We start from the raw sequence: 15,913 nt of genomic DNA, 5'->3' as shown, positions 1-15,913 counted from the left end.
GAATAAAAATAATACTTTTAATATGAATGTTTTATAAATAATAAATATGTATATAAAGCATATTAGACTGACCTGATGTTGCATGTAAAAATATAGAATTGGTAAAGGAAAACATACTTAAAGAGGGAAAGATTGGTAATTTTACACTTAGATATCGTTTCAAATTATTAAGAAAAGGAATGTCCATGTCTTGTTGAAAATTCTCAAAATGCACGCCTCTTTCAAAATTTTCGTCTAACACTGTATTCACCATAAAACTAAGATAATTGTAAAAAAAAAATATTTACACCTCTACAATTGTGATCATGTTTATACAATTATCATATTGTAAGTCTTTAAAAATACAATAATTGGATTTTATGTAACAAAAATTTGAAAATACAACACATATTTAAATAAATAGTAAATAATCTTGTCATACTTATGAAAAGTATACATTTGACACAGTTTCTTTCCGAGATTTAAATTATCAATGTTAAGAGTGTATAAATCTAAATTTGGATTTTGCCCCTCTCGTTGATCCTGTTCCATTGTCCAATCCTTGTTGCTTGTACAATTAAGGAAAGCAAAAGATTTACAAATGTCTAAAAAAAATTGAAAATTCGAAAGACAGGATAACAAAAGAATGTATAATATTCGAGGACATGATCTGTACGTGTGATATAAAGCTGTCTTTATAGAGTTCTCAATATATATAATAACTAAATTTGCAGATAATTTACTTACCAGCAGTACTAATACGATTATATTGAAAATCACAATGGATTGTTCACAGCGTGAAGTCGTTGATTAGGTAATTATTATATAAATTTATTAAACTTTATATTTCAAATATTTAACCGAAATTAAATAAGAAAGATTTCCCACTACTACCTAAATCTTTTCCTTTACTTAATTTTCATTCAAATTATCGAATAATATATTAAATTTATTTAATATTTTGCTATCATACGACACACTGCGGACACGAGAAGATAACAATCTAGGATTTAGTCTGCATAAATATAATCTCTGTTTATTTTGTTATTTGCTCTTGATACTGGAATACCGATTTAAATTTAACGATCATCATCAAAGCGAGAAAGTACCAAATATTTAAATTACGTATGTATAAATCAAATAAATAATATGCATATTATGTATCTACCCAATTTCTGTTTCAAAAAATGTTCTTGTAGATTTTCATAAATTCAGCCTACTAGAATACAAGATTATTTTGCTATAATAATATAGAATTATTACAGTACTGTACTCTATTATACTGAATGTTATTTTAAAAATGGATCAGGAGAACACTTTCCGTCAAACAGTTACTAGATTTCCAAGTCACTCATTGAATACATTGTATACTCTTTCCAAGTATGACGGGACCATTTGCTATTTATTTAAATATGTGTTGTAATTTCAAATATTCTCTATTACTAGAACTTATTATTGCATGTTTCAAAGTCTTATAATATTTTACTAGTACAAACAGAATCAAAATGTTAGAGGAATTAATATTTCATATGATTATGTTAGATCTGCGTTGGATGTCATTTGCTGCTTAAATTTAGCAAGAGGAATTAGTTATTTTAATATGTCTGAAACAGCAGAATCTCCCACTGCTAATAGAATAAAAGAAACTATAAATAATTTAGAAATCTTTCCTTGTTTAAACATGATTACTTATAAACATTCAACATTAGTATATGATCAAAAAGGTCAGTCCAACATGCATAATATATATTTAATATTGATGAAATATTATTATTAAAAGGATTGATAATTATTTCAAGATTGTCCTTGCCAAGATGTGTTTAAATATTCTTATTCACTATTAATAAGGCAGCGTCGGATAACAGGTTATATTATTATTTCCGGAATATTTGTGCCTTTTTCACCAACAATAAAAATCAATACTTGTACTTTCTTTTGGCGTTCAGAATCTTCGAGAGTAATGTATTGTCCTGAAATACGTAGTATGATTTCTCCTACAGATGAGCTCCCCATAACTATAAAGGATTACATTAAAAGTTTTCTTAGTGACGATAATATAAAGAAAAGTTGTATGATTTTATTAGGCAAGACACAATATTCTTCTGTATTAAAAAATTTTGTTTCATCGTTAACAAAATGGTAAAAATGTACATATTTAATACAACTATTTAATTACGTGCTTTTCTTATCTGTTTAACAGTATTCATATTTTGTCTTTTTATGTAGGTTTCCAGACAGTAAAATTCCTATTTGGGGTGGTATAGTAAGTGAAATTGTGGTCTGTAATACTGTTAATAACGAGCATTTCTGTAGAGTTCCTGTAAATCTTACATGCTTTTTTATGAGTAGCGAGACTTTGGAAGCTTGGAGTATTATTTGGCCTAAAAAAAATCAAACTGAAGAATTGATCAAACAGAAATTAATAAACTTCAAACAAGGACTAAACTTAAAAAACTATTCCCTAGGTTTAATTTTTTTATCTAGGCCTTATTGTTCAAATGACAATTTGGAACTTCGAATATTTAAAGATGTTTTTATAGGAATGCCATATTATTTTGCGATCAGTGATTTAGCATTTGCAGGGGAGAAAATTAAAGGTTGGTAAAATTTAAAAGATCTCACATGTATCGATAAATTTAGTTTCTTTCCATTAGAAAATATCCTCATTAAATAAGAAATACCATTCCCATAAATTCCATTTTAAAGATGTACATCATAAATCTACACGGTAATATTATAGTATTTAATTTTTAGTCTTTAATCCCTTTCCATACTTTACCGAGTCTGACTCGTTATTAAAATTGTTGCAAAAACATGAATTTCACGAATAAGATTCGCAAACGAATAAACGGATTTAGTCAAAAAACCTTGACGTAACTCTAATGCTACCCTGACGCATACGCTACCACATGGATCCGAGTTTTATCGAGTTAAATAGCTCGGGAAAGGGCTATCCTATATCTCAAACCTACGTCGTATCTATGATAAATCTAATTTCTATATTTGTGTATTTAATTACTATGTATAATGAGTTTATTATATAAATACATTTTTTTTTCATTCTTAGATATCAAAAATATTATCTTCGGACGGAAATCTCAAGGAAAGGATCGTTCGTCAGGAGCTACTAATGAAGAAACTGCAGTAATGATAATAACATATGAATAGGTAATAAACAGATATTTCATAGTTGAAATAAATAGTAAAATTTTTGGCAATAAAATATGAAAAAGGAATAAAATATATTTTTATTTAAAAGTGAATATTTATTTAAATATTTTTTAATTTGAAAAGTGAATATTTATTTAAATATTTTGTAGTTTGAAAAGTGAATATTTATTTAAATATTTTGTAATTTGAAAAGTGAATATTTATTTATATATTTTGTAATTTGAAAAATGAAAATTATTATAATCATAATAGTGATTGATAATATATATAATCATAATAGTGATAAATTGATGATTTCAACCGAAAACATTTTTAAAATTTTTTTTTTATATTTAATAATTAGATTATTTACAATTAGACAACGGTTAATTACTTCTTGTTTATTGGAGATTTTCAAAAAGACCTCAATTTTCTTTTACAAATTAACCTTTTATGTTTTCATACATTTACTTGAAAGCTGTTCAGACTGTAGAAATAATTTATGGTCAATATGCGGTATCAGTACGTATAGCACAATGTTGGTTCCAACATTCTCTATCTGACCCGGAATTTCTCTATAAAAAAATTAAGATTTTTTTGCTTATAAAAAATTTTTTACTTTTACCTAATAAAATACTAGAAGATACTACCACATCTTTGACCTGACTCTACAACATTTTACCCATAGACTGGCCAATAAGTAAAGTCAAAATTTTTGTTTTCTGTTTCGGTAAAAAATAATTTACATTTAAACACTTATTATTATTCAATCTCATAAAAAAAATATATTATGTACCATTTGTAATTATTTTTATTATTAATTGTATTATAATAAACTGTTCTTATAATTTTATTTAATATAATTATAATATGTTATTATAATGTAAAAAATTATTATTATCCTATTTACTTAGTATATAATTATTTTATAAAATGTCTATATCATGTCTATACGTCATCGCAAACAAAGTTTTTTTTTCTAATGAGAAGCCTGATGAGATTCAAAAAAAAAAAAAAAGATTCTTAATTTCTTGTCTAGATGAAGACCATCAATCTTCGGTAACCAGATTAACGCGTTATTTTTGTAATTATTAGTATCTGCTTTCTAAGAGAAACGAATAGATTAGCATATTATCGAAATAATTACAGGGTTTTTTACGCATTTATTATTATTATTAGTATTGCAACTATTATTATGTTGACAAAATTTTCCTTATGCTTATTAAAAATTTGTCATTTTCTGTTTCAACATTTGATTGAACTTAATTTTTCACCTCTAATATCCTTCGATAAAACTTATGGAAAATGAAAAATATAAATTTGATAGACTTGCAGTTATATTGCACATATTATCATGGACTATAGGTTTCACTGTTTTACTGATTTTTCTAATCATTTTCCAATATTCATTAATCATATTAAATACGATAGTCGAATTCTATCGATAACGATCTTCCATGAATTAAATGAAGAATGGATAATTTTTTAGAATCATCTTTTCATTTATAAAATGTTTCAATTGACGAAATATATAAATCATATAATCTCGAGAATGATTCATCATCGGTAATTATAGTTACTAACTGCTATAGAAAGTAATCGTTTTATTCTGTGTTTTTTTTTGTTTTATTAAATAAGAGTTGCAAAAAAAATTAATAAATACTTTTGAAACGAAAACAAGAATTAAACTTCCTAATTTCTTATGCGTATTTCTTATGCCCTATTTCGTATGCGTCAGGATAGCATTAGGGTTACGTCAAGGTTTTTTGAATGAATCCAATTATTCGTCCGCGAGTCGTACTCGTGATATTCATGTTTAGGCTAAAATTTTAATCATAAGTTAAACTTTTTAAAGTATAAAAAGCGGTAAAGGTCTAAAACTCTAATGTTATACATATTACACATAAATGAAGGATGAATATCTTGAAAAAGAAATATATGAGAATTATATTGATCATTTGATTAGGACATTACCTAATAGAAAAAAAAACAAAATTTATCGATACATATGACGTCATTAAAAGTTTACCAATCTTGTTGCACCCTCCCCTGGTATTACTTAATCACTGTGCAAAAAGAAAGCTTTGCTTTCTAGGAAAACTTAGTGAAATTTACTACAGTCATCAACATCGTACACATTACGTTAACCACCAGAAAAAGATAAAACATAGCGAATAGTTTTTGAAGTGTATATTCCTTGTTTAAAGTTTATTAATTCCTCTTTGAGCATTTCCTCAGTGTGATTTTTCATAGACGAAATAATACTCCAAGCTTCTAAAATTTCGATACTGATAAAAAAGCATGTAAGAATCGCAGGGACTCAACAGTATTGCCCAAATCGAATATTATTAACACTAATACAGGCTGCGATTTCACTTACTATACCACCCGAAGTAGAAATTCTACTGTCTGGAAACCTACATAAAAACATAAAATATGAATATTGACAAAAAGATATGAGAAGCAAAAAATTTAGTAGCAATATTAAAACATCTTGCGCTGGTACTCTGACGCCCAAGTCTTACTGTGTAGAAGGCGATTTTTTACTGTTCGGACGCAAAATTCCGTCTGCATAAAATAGCTGTAGTTCTTACAAATTTTTTAATTAAACTTTTAGTTTTTCTTTAAAAATCAATGATTTTATCCCTTCCAAAAAATAGAAATAACGTGTCAAAAATAAAAAAAATTAGCACATTAAAAATATGAAATTGTTTCAAAATTTAATACAGTTCTAAGCGACTTTATTCGCTTCCTCCACAAGATGTGTTAAATATACAAAATGTTACCAGTTTGTTAACGATAAAACAAATTTGGTGAATAAGGAAAAATCTTCTCTAGTACCTAATAAAATCATACAACTTGTCTTGGCAATATCGTTAACAAGAGACAGTTTAATGTAATTCCTTATAATTACGAGAAGATCACTTGTGTTTTGCAAAAAAGAACCAATTTCTGGACAATGCCATACTTCCTAAACTGGTGAATTCCACAAGAAAGTACAAGTATGAATTATTATTTTAGGCGAAAAAGGCTCAAATACTTCGGAAATTAAAGTACGATTTTCTGAACGCTTTTTTATTGATAGTGAGTAACAATGCTTAGGCATAGTATGACAAGGAAAATCTAAAAACAAAATAGTACATTTAATAAGAATATATTAAAAATAATAAATATGTATATCAAGCATATTAGACTCACCTATTGTTGTGTATAAAAATATTGAATTGGTATAGAATTTTATATTTAAAGAGGGATAGATTTGCAATTGTTGACACACATAGATAGATTTTGTCTTACATTATTAAGTAAATGAAACTCCATGTCTTGTTGAAAATTCAAAAATTGCATGCCTCTTTGAAAATTTTCTTCTAGCATTCTATCAACCGAAAAACTAAGATAATTGTAACAAAGAATATTTATACCTTTACAATTTTGATCATGTTTATACAATTATCATATTGTAAGTCTTTAAAATATACAATAATTGGATCTAAAGAAACAAATATTTGAAATTACAATACATATTTAAATAAATAGTAAATAATCTCGTCATATTTGAAAACCGTATACATTCGACACAGAATTCTTCCTAATACTGGATCATTCATGTTGGGAAATTATATCACGTAATCTGGATTCTGCCCCATTTGTTGATCCTTTTTCATTGTCCAATCATTGTTGCTTATACATTTAAGTAAAGCAGAAGAGTCACACATTTGTAAAAATAAGTAAAAATGTGAAAAACAGGATGACAAAAGAATGTATTTTATTCGAAGACTAGATCATTACGTGTGATATAAAGCTGTCTCTATAGAGTTCTTAATATATATTAACTGTATTTTCAATTAATTAACTTACCAGCAGTACTAATACGTTTATTTTGAAAATCACAACGGATTATTCACAGCGTGAAGTCGATGATTAGGTAATTATTATTGAAATTATTTAAACATTATATTTCAAATATTAAGTCGAAATCAAATAAGAGAGATTTCCAAATACTACCTAACTCTTGTCCTTTACTTAATTTATATTCAAATTATCGAATAATATATTCTATTTATTTAATATTTTGCTGTCGTGCGATACACTGCGGACACGAGAAGATAACAATCTAGGATTTAGACTGGCTAAATATAATCTCTGTTTATTTTGTTACTCACTCTTGATACTAGGATACAGATTTAAATTTAACAATCATCATTGATGCGAAAAAGTAATTAATATTTTTATTACTTATGTAACAGTCAAATAAATAATATGCATATTATGTATCTATTCAATTTTTGTCTCAAAAATTGTTCTTGTAGATTAAAATAAATTAAGCATACAAGAATACAAGATTATTTTGCTATAATAAAATAAAATCAATAAAGTACTTTATTCTATTATAAGTACTGAATGTGTTATTTAGAAAATGGATTGGGAGAACGAGTTCCGTCAACTATTTTCTAGCTTTTCAGGGACCCTATTGTCTTTAAAGTATAATTTTTCCAAGTATGACGAGATCATTTGCTATTTATTTAAATATGTGTTGTAATTTAAAATATTTTTTTAATTAGAACAAATAATTGCATGTTTCAAAGTCTTATAATATTTTGCTAATATAAACAGAATCAAAATGTTAGAGGAATTAATATTTCATATGATTATGTTAGATCTGCGTTGGATACCACTTGTAATATGAATTTAATAAAAGGTATTAAGTGTTACAATTTACTTGAAACAACAGGTTTATCTACTGCTAATAGAATAAAAGAAATTATAAATAATTTAGAAATCTTTCCATGTTTAAATATGATTTCCTGTAACGATTATACTTTAGTATATGATCTAGTAGGTCAGTCCAATATGATTGATATATATATTTACTATTTATAAAATATTATTATTAAAAGGATTATTTCTTTCAAGATTGTCCTTGCCGAAATGTGCTTAAATATTCTTACTCAATATTAATAAAACAGCGTATGATAACAAATCCTGTTTCCGGAATATTTGTGCCTTTTTCACCTACAATAAAAATCAGTACTTGTACTTTCTTTTGGCATTCAGAATCTTTGGAAATATGCTATTGTCCTGAAATACGTAGTGCGTTTTCTCCTAGATTTGAAATTCCTTTAACTCTAAAGGATTATGTTAAACGTTTTCTTAATGACGATAATATCCAGACAAGTTGTATGATTTTATTAGGAAGAAAACAAGATCTTTCTGTATTAGTCAAATTTGTTTCATCGTTAACAGAATGGTAAAAATGTACATATTTAATATAACTATTTAATTTTGTGCTTCTCTCATCTGTTTATCAGTATTCATATTTTGTCTTTTTATGTAGGTTTCCAGACAGTAAAATTCCTTTTTGGGGCGGTATAGTAAACGAAATCGTGGTCTGTAATACTATTAATAACGAGCATTTCTGTAGAGTTCCTGTAAATCTTACATGCTTTTTTATGAGTAGCGAGACTTTAAAAGCTTGGAGTATTATTTGGCCTAAGAAAAATCAAACTGAAGAATTGATCAAACAGAAATTACTAAACTTTAAACAGGGACTAAACTTAAAAAACTATTCCCTAGGTTTAATTTTTTTATCTAGGCATGAGCTTTTTAATGATTATTTGGAACTTCGAATATTTACAGATGTTTTTCCAGGAATGCCTTATTATTGTACGATCAGTGATTTAGCATTTGCAGGGGAGGAAATTAAAGGTTGGTAAATGTTAAAAGATCTCACATGTATCGATAAATTTAGTTTCTTTCCATTAGTAAATATCCTAATTAAATAAGGAATACCATTCCCATAAATTCCATTTTAAAGATGTACATCATAAACCTACACGGTAATATTATAGTATTCACTTTTTAGTCCTTAATCCCTTTCCATACTTTAACGAGTCTGACTCGTTATGAAAATTTTTGCAAAAACATGAATATCACGAGCTACACTCGCGAGCGAATAAATGGATTCAGTCAGAGAACCTTGACGTAACCCTAATGTTACCCTGACGACAATCCTACCACATGGATCTGAGTTTTATCGAGTTAAATAGCACGGAAAAGGGTTAACCTATATCTTAAACCTACGTCTTATATACGATTCCGCCTAAATCTAATTTCTATATTAGAATGCTTAATTACTATGCATAATGAATTTAATAATTAAATATAATATTTTTCTATTTTTAGATATTCAAAACATTTTCTTCAGACGGAAATCTCCAAGAAAGAATCTTCCGTTAGTTACAAATAATGAAAAAACCGCAATCATGATAATAACATTCTAAAAGGTATTAATAAATGTTTTATAATGTTAAAATAAATAATAAAATTCTTGATAATAAAATATGGAAAAGGAATAAAATATTTATATATTTAAAAGTGAATATTTACTTAAATATTTTGTAATTTGAAAAGTGCAAATTATTATTATCATAATAGTTTTATATAAAAAAATTAATAAATTACTTTATATTTAATATTAAATTGTTTTTTATGTTAAATAATATAATATTCAAAAATTTATCACTTGACTTAAATTGCTGATTTTAAACCGGATTTGCTAGTTTAAAAACCGGAAACATTGTTTAAATATTTTTTTTATCTTTAATAATTATATTATTTACAGTTAGACAACGGTTAATTACTTCTTGTTTATTGGAGATTTTCATATAGTCTTTAACTTTTTTTTACAAATAAACTTATCATGTTTATGCGTTTTATAAAACGTATCTTTCTAGAGAAAGATGTTCAGACTGTAGAAATTATTTATGGTCAATATGCGATATCAGTACATATGGCACAATGTTGGTTTCAACATTTTGAAACTAACTGGCCAAGAAGTAATGTAAGAATTTTTAATTCAAAATTTTTGTTTTCTATTTCGGTACAAAATAACTTACATATCAACACTTATTATTATCCAATCTCATAGAAACAAAATATTATGTACCATTTGTAATTATTTTTATTATTAATTGTATTATAATATACTGTTCTTACAATTTTATTTAATATAATTATAATATGTTATTATAATGTAAAAAATTATTATTATCCTATTTACTTAGTATATAATTATTTTATAAAATGTCTATATCATGTCTATACGTCATCACAAACGAAGTTTTTTTTTTCTAATGAGAAGCCTGATGAAATTCCAAATAAAAATAAAAGGTTCTTAATTTCTTGTCTAGACGAACACCATCAATCTTCGGGAACCAGATTAACGCGTTATTTTTGTAATTATTAGTATCTGCTTTCTAAGAGAAACGAATAGATTAGCATATTATCGAAATAATTACGGGGTTTTTTTACGCATTTATTATTATTATTAGCATTACAATTATTATTATGTTGACAAAATTTTCCTTATACTTATTTAAAATTTGTGATTTTCTGTTTCAAAATTTGATTGAACGTAATTTTCCCACTCTAATATCCTTCGATAAAACTTATGGAAAATGAAAAATATAAATTTGATAGACTTGCAGTTATATTGCACATATTATCCTGGACTATAGGTTTCACTGTTTTACTGATTTTTCTAATCATTTTCCAATATTCATTAATCATATTGAATACGGTAGTAGAATTCTATCGATAACGATCTTCCATGAATTAAATGAAAAATGGATAATTTTTTAGAATCCTCTTTTAATTTATAAAATGTTGCAGTTGACAAAATATATAAATCATATAATCTCGAGAAAGATTAATCATCGATAATTATAATTACTAACTGCTACGGATAGTAATCGTTTTATTGTGTTTCTTTTTTGTTTTATCTTATAAGACTTACAGAAATAATTGCTAAATATTTTTGGAGCGAAAACTACGATTAAACTTCCTAATTTCAATAAAATTTTAAATGCGCTCACTTCTTCTTTTGTAATTAATAATTAGTGAATTATAAACAATTAATAAATAAATAAATTAGCAATTATAAACAATTAAAGGTTAAATATTAGAGTAAACCATACTCTTATATATTCTTATTTATATATTTTTACTTATTTATTTATTATTTTACTTATATATTTTTATTTGCCTAACTATATTTTAATCTGTCATTTATAGATAGGGACCTTATAATATACAATTTAGTAATAAATCGAAAAATCATAATTCTCTTTTTCTTTTGCTTATCTTAAATATTCTAGTTTTACTAAGTATTTATTAATAGGTAATGAAAGAAAAACTTAAAACAATTAAGTGTTCTCAGCTGTAATATTCCGTTTTTTTTTCAAAAGATTTGTACCAGAGGAAATAAAGAAAAAGTAGGAAAATAGTATGAAATGCTTGATATAACTTGTATAATAAGAAACAAACATATTTGATGGTAATATTATATAGACGTGATGGATGAAGACAGATTAAAGAAATGATGAAAAACATTAAAACTTCATTTCAAAGGAAGAACAGGAAAATCTAAGCAGATATACGATAACTAAATCTGAGATATTTTTAAAAATACAGAATTAAACGCATTAACGAGATATTGGAATATTAATTGTTCTTTCTAGACTTGTACGTATCATTCTACTTAATATATATAGAGCTTTTTATAATAATATGTGCGATTCATTTTATATTCTACTTAATATATAGAGCTTTTTATAATAATATGTGCGATTCATTTTATAAATGAACAAATGATACAAAAACAATCAACAGAATTCATAAAATACATGTATCCTATAAGATCTTATTTCATAATTAAAGCTATTTTAGTATATTAATAATCCACGATAGTTTATCTTCATAGAAGATGCTCAAAATAATAATCCTCAATTTGTATTTCTAAAAAGTACATTGTGTTTTGTGAATATTTCTTGTCCTTGTTTAATGTCACACATTCTATTAATTAAATTTAGTCATTTCAGTTTAATGGGTTCAGTTTCTATGCTTAGTTCTCTCACTAGAAGTACTTCATTATTTTCTATATGCCGGGTGTTTAAAGTTGCAAGTGCGTAATTAAATTTTGTATTTCTCGGATCATATGAAAACAATTGTGTATTCGACACCTAATTCAAGCATAGAAGAACTTCGAGAACACGTAAACAAAGAAGGCTATCAACAAATTCAACGCAAACCTGGAAGTTTGGAAAGACTGAAAAATTCAATGATGCAACGACTGTAAACTTGAACATAAACCTAAGGTGATAATTTCGAGTACTTTCTATGAAGATAAACTGTAACGGATTATTGGAAGAAAAATGTGACTATAACTTTGAAATGGGACACACTAGTGTATAAACTTTTTTTATTGTTTTTATGTCGCCCATTTAGTTCTCAAGTAGATCTCACATATTTTAAAACACTCTGTAAATGTATAATTAATAAAACATATTTTATTTAAATATAATAATTTTATGTAAATAAATAAAATTTTCAATTTAAATTCGCAAACATTGTATTAAAATTCTTATTACATTCAGAATTAAAATATCAATAAATTTGTATTGAAATAATAATTTATGAAAAAAATAAAGAAATAATTAAATGTTAATTAAATTTAATGATACTAATATAATATAAAAGCATTTAATACTTTATATATTCGTAATATAATACAACATTTATATTACTAATATAATTACAATATCCGATAATTTGTAATAAATAAGATTTCATTTCAATTAGACGAAGGAAAAATATATTGAAATCTGATAAAAAGCGTGAAGAAAATCGATTTGATATCGGAATGTTTTTCGATAGAAATATATCCTTCAAGCGAGGTAAAGAAATAGTGAAAGAATCCTAGGTAAGGTTCGAATGGAAATTCACAACAACGTCCTACGTGGAAATTAGTTTCGATGTTTCCCATTGGGGACTACTAATGCACGAATAAATCGATTCGTGATATCGACGCTGTCGTCATGTCCTCGAGTATCAAGAACGAATGAACGAACGAACGAACGAAAGAGAGAGAGAGAGAGAGAGATTGTATAACAGAAATTCATATAGCTGGTGTAGCAGCAACGAAGTTGCATAAAGTGCTAACGGTACTTGACGGATGGCGTTAGAAACTTCATTGACGCAATAGCTCCGGCTAGTCTACTAAATTAATTTGGATGAATGATTAGCTAGCTAATGCGCTCTCGTGATACGTTGCAGACATCGGCAAGGAGAACTAATGAATAAGCAAGATTTACGTTTACATTTCATATCACCGATATCTATTGGAAAACATTTCATTTACTTTCCATGAATTTGTATAATGATATTCCTAAAAGATTTGTATATATTATTATGTGTTTTATATGTGCAATTATTATAATTATAATAATAAGTTTAAAAATGTAAACTGACGTTTTATTGGAGCAGTTTATTATTATCATTAGCTTAAGTACACTTTCGACAAAAATCAAGTTAGCTACCATAATAATTATATTTTTACATGATTTTTTCATTCTAAAAACTATATAATTAAATATATAATCTTCATATTCATTATATAGTTAATATATTTGAATTCATTAAGATTTGGTAACACAATTTGCTGAATGAATGATAAGATCGATAATGAAATGATAAGAAAGTTTATTTTGAAAGTGGTCTAAATACAATCATAGCAATCAGAAACATATAATTTCCTAAATAATGTTAACAACATCATGTTTGCATTACTATACAAAAAACGAGACCATTTACAAATCAAAAATACAAGAAATTAATGGATTTAATACATTATAAACAACTTGCACACCATAGTTTTCTAAAATTTCTCCCACATACACAAACCGAAAAAGACTCAATAATCTATCTATTTATTATATATAAAAGTTTAATTTTATTTTTTGTCGGAACTTTTTAACTTCTGTTTGTGAGAAAAGAAAGGAATTTAAAAGGAAGCATTTAGCAAACCAAAGTCTAATAAAACACATTCAAGCGCGCTAAATTCGGTTTATTGTAGAACACACGTTTATATAACATCTGTTTATTTTCTTTGAAATGTTTTTAAAAGATGTTATTTATTGGTGTCTTCTGCAGTAAAAAAAAACAATCAAGATAACATAAAATAAAACGCAACTCCATTTTTTCAAAAATTAGCTCTTACTTTGCTAGTAATTTATGAAACAATATTAATTTTAATGTTAAAATTATTTAATAACGAACAAAAATTAAACATTTTTTTGTTTTCATAACATAAAAGTGTATCTATTTATTTTTATTTCAAGGAAAAATTACTTTTCCTATAAACTTGTGCATTCATAAGAATTGAAACCGTCATTTCATTGATTTTGAAAATGGCTAAAATCCAATCATTTCCATCAAAAACATATTATTTCTTAAATAATATTAATTATGCTAATTCGAATGATAAATTTGACACCTTTAAAAACCGAAAAACATTATTCTACGATGTCATCTGTTATTTATTTTTTTAAATTTAATCCAATGCACACCCTTCAATATCTCGATTTGAACATAAATGGATTTAAGCCACTTTTAAAATAAACGGCTCATCAATAGGATATTATTGATCAGAATATTTTGTATTTAATTTCTTAGAAGACATGGATTAATCGAGGTTCAATTGATATAATCGATACCAGAGTAAAATTACTTACAACACTTTTCTCATATCTTAAATAAGATTTTCAATTGTGATTTTTTTTCATAATAACATTAATACGTACACTTATGCATACATTGTTTTGAGTTTATGAAATACAAAATAGAATTTCTATTTTTTTTTATATTGTTATCTGTGTTAGATTTGTAATGTTTCAATAATTTTGCACCTATAAGTACTATTTTTACGCGAACTTTTCACCCAAGTTAAATCTTCTTTTGTTAAATCGTCATGTTATTTTAGGTATTGTGAAAACCCAGTTTTTTAAAATCGCACCACCTTCTTTATGACTCATGTTTTTATTTTACACTGTATTTTGTTTTATTCTTTTACGGAAGATTCTCCTACTCTAAAATCGAAAACAACTGATTTTACGGAGTCGGCTGAATTTATTCTTTGTAATATTTCAAATTTTTTATTCTTACAAAACTACAACTATTCTTCTCTAAAAACTCATTTTTGCGTTCTAAATAATATTGCAATAGTAATAAACACACAGTGGAAACGGAAAATAAAGTAATATTAATTTTAAAAATAAAATTTGGAAGAAACGTGAATTCTCATTACTCATTTACAAAAATTATTTGATAATAAAATTATAAATAATATAGTTAAATGCAAAGGGCTTCTTTAAAAATAAAATGTCTAAACTGTAACGTACATCTATGTTTAACGTTAAGCGCAAACTGCTTTATAAAATTTCATATTTAAATTTTTATACATGCATATGCAAAAAGTAAGCCACTGTTACTTCAAAAAGTTATAATATATATATATACATTCATTAAATAAAAAAATATTGTTACGAAACTACTGAATTCATTGTTAATTTGTATTTATAAAATTTATATTTATTGATTTAACGTTAAATAAATGTTACAATTAAGAAAAAAGTTCGACCCCTTAGAGGGTTTATTTCTAATTTTTTTTTGTTTTACTTTGACAAATAGGATCAGCAATTTTAGTGTTAATCTTATTATCAAATTTTAATTATATAATTATTTTTTCAATACAATGTTTTCTATAGAAAATAAAAATATTATGAATCTTTTGTATAATCTTTGAAACCTCTTTGAATACATATCTTCCCTCCTCTATCATCGTATTGATAATTCTGAATAGAATTTCAATGTAGATTTCGTGGTTTATCCTATTAAGCTGTCAGTCTAGATGTGGACTGTAAATTGGAGGTTTGAATCGTGTCCGTGG

At 25.7% G+C, this 15,913-nt stretch overlaps 2 protein-coding genes and 1 long non-coding RNA gene across 4 annotated transcripts in view; 1 reads left to right on the top strand and 2 right to left on the bottom strand.

Annotated features, from left to right (window-relative positions):
* LOC107064422 (dipeptidase 1) overlaps positions 1 to 15,913 on the bottom strand; it is a 363,750-nt gene that overhangs the window by 206,107 nt on the left and 141,730 nt on the right. The window lies entirely within an intron of this gene.
* LOC149031983 (uncharacterized) lies at positions 118 to 800 on the bottom strand. The gene is made up of 3 exons (XR_016177120.1): positions 727 to 800; positions 422 to 584; positions 118 to 257 (listed from the first exon to the last, which is right to left on the bottom strand). It is a non-coding gene; the product is annotated as an uncharacterized LOC149031983 (long non-coding RNA).
* LOC149031982 (uncharacterized) lies at positions 1,555 to 3,159 on the top strand. Its single transcript, XM_089174193.1, has 4 exons — positions 1,555 to 1,703; positions 1,779 to 2,118; positions 2,206 to 2,576; positions 3,047 to 3,159. Exons 1-4 carry the CDS (start codon positions 1,580 to 1,582, stop codon positions 3,145 to 3,147), a joined length of 936 nt encoding a protein of 311 aa, XP_089030319.1. The 5' UTR covers positions 1,555 to 1,579; the 3' UTR covers positions 3,148 to 3,159.

This window comes from Polistes dominula, unplaced genomic scaffold (assembly GCF_049000335.1).
Source record: "Polistes dominula isolate Pdom_NZ unplaced genomic scaffold, Pdom_raw_medaka contig_482, whole genome shotgun sequence".
Classification (NCBI taxonomy): Eukaryota; Metazoa; Arthropoda; class Insecta; order Hymenoptera; family Vespidae; genus Polistes; species Polistes dominula.
Note: the sequence above shows the minus strand (reverse complement) of the source record. Positions and strands in the feature narration are given on the sequence as shown.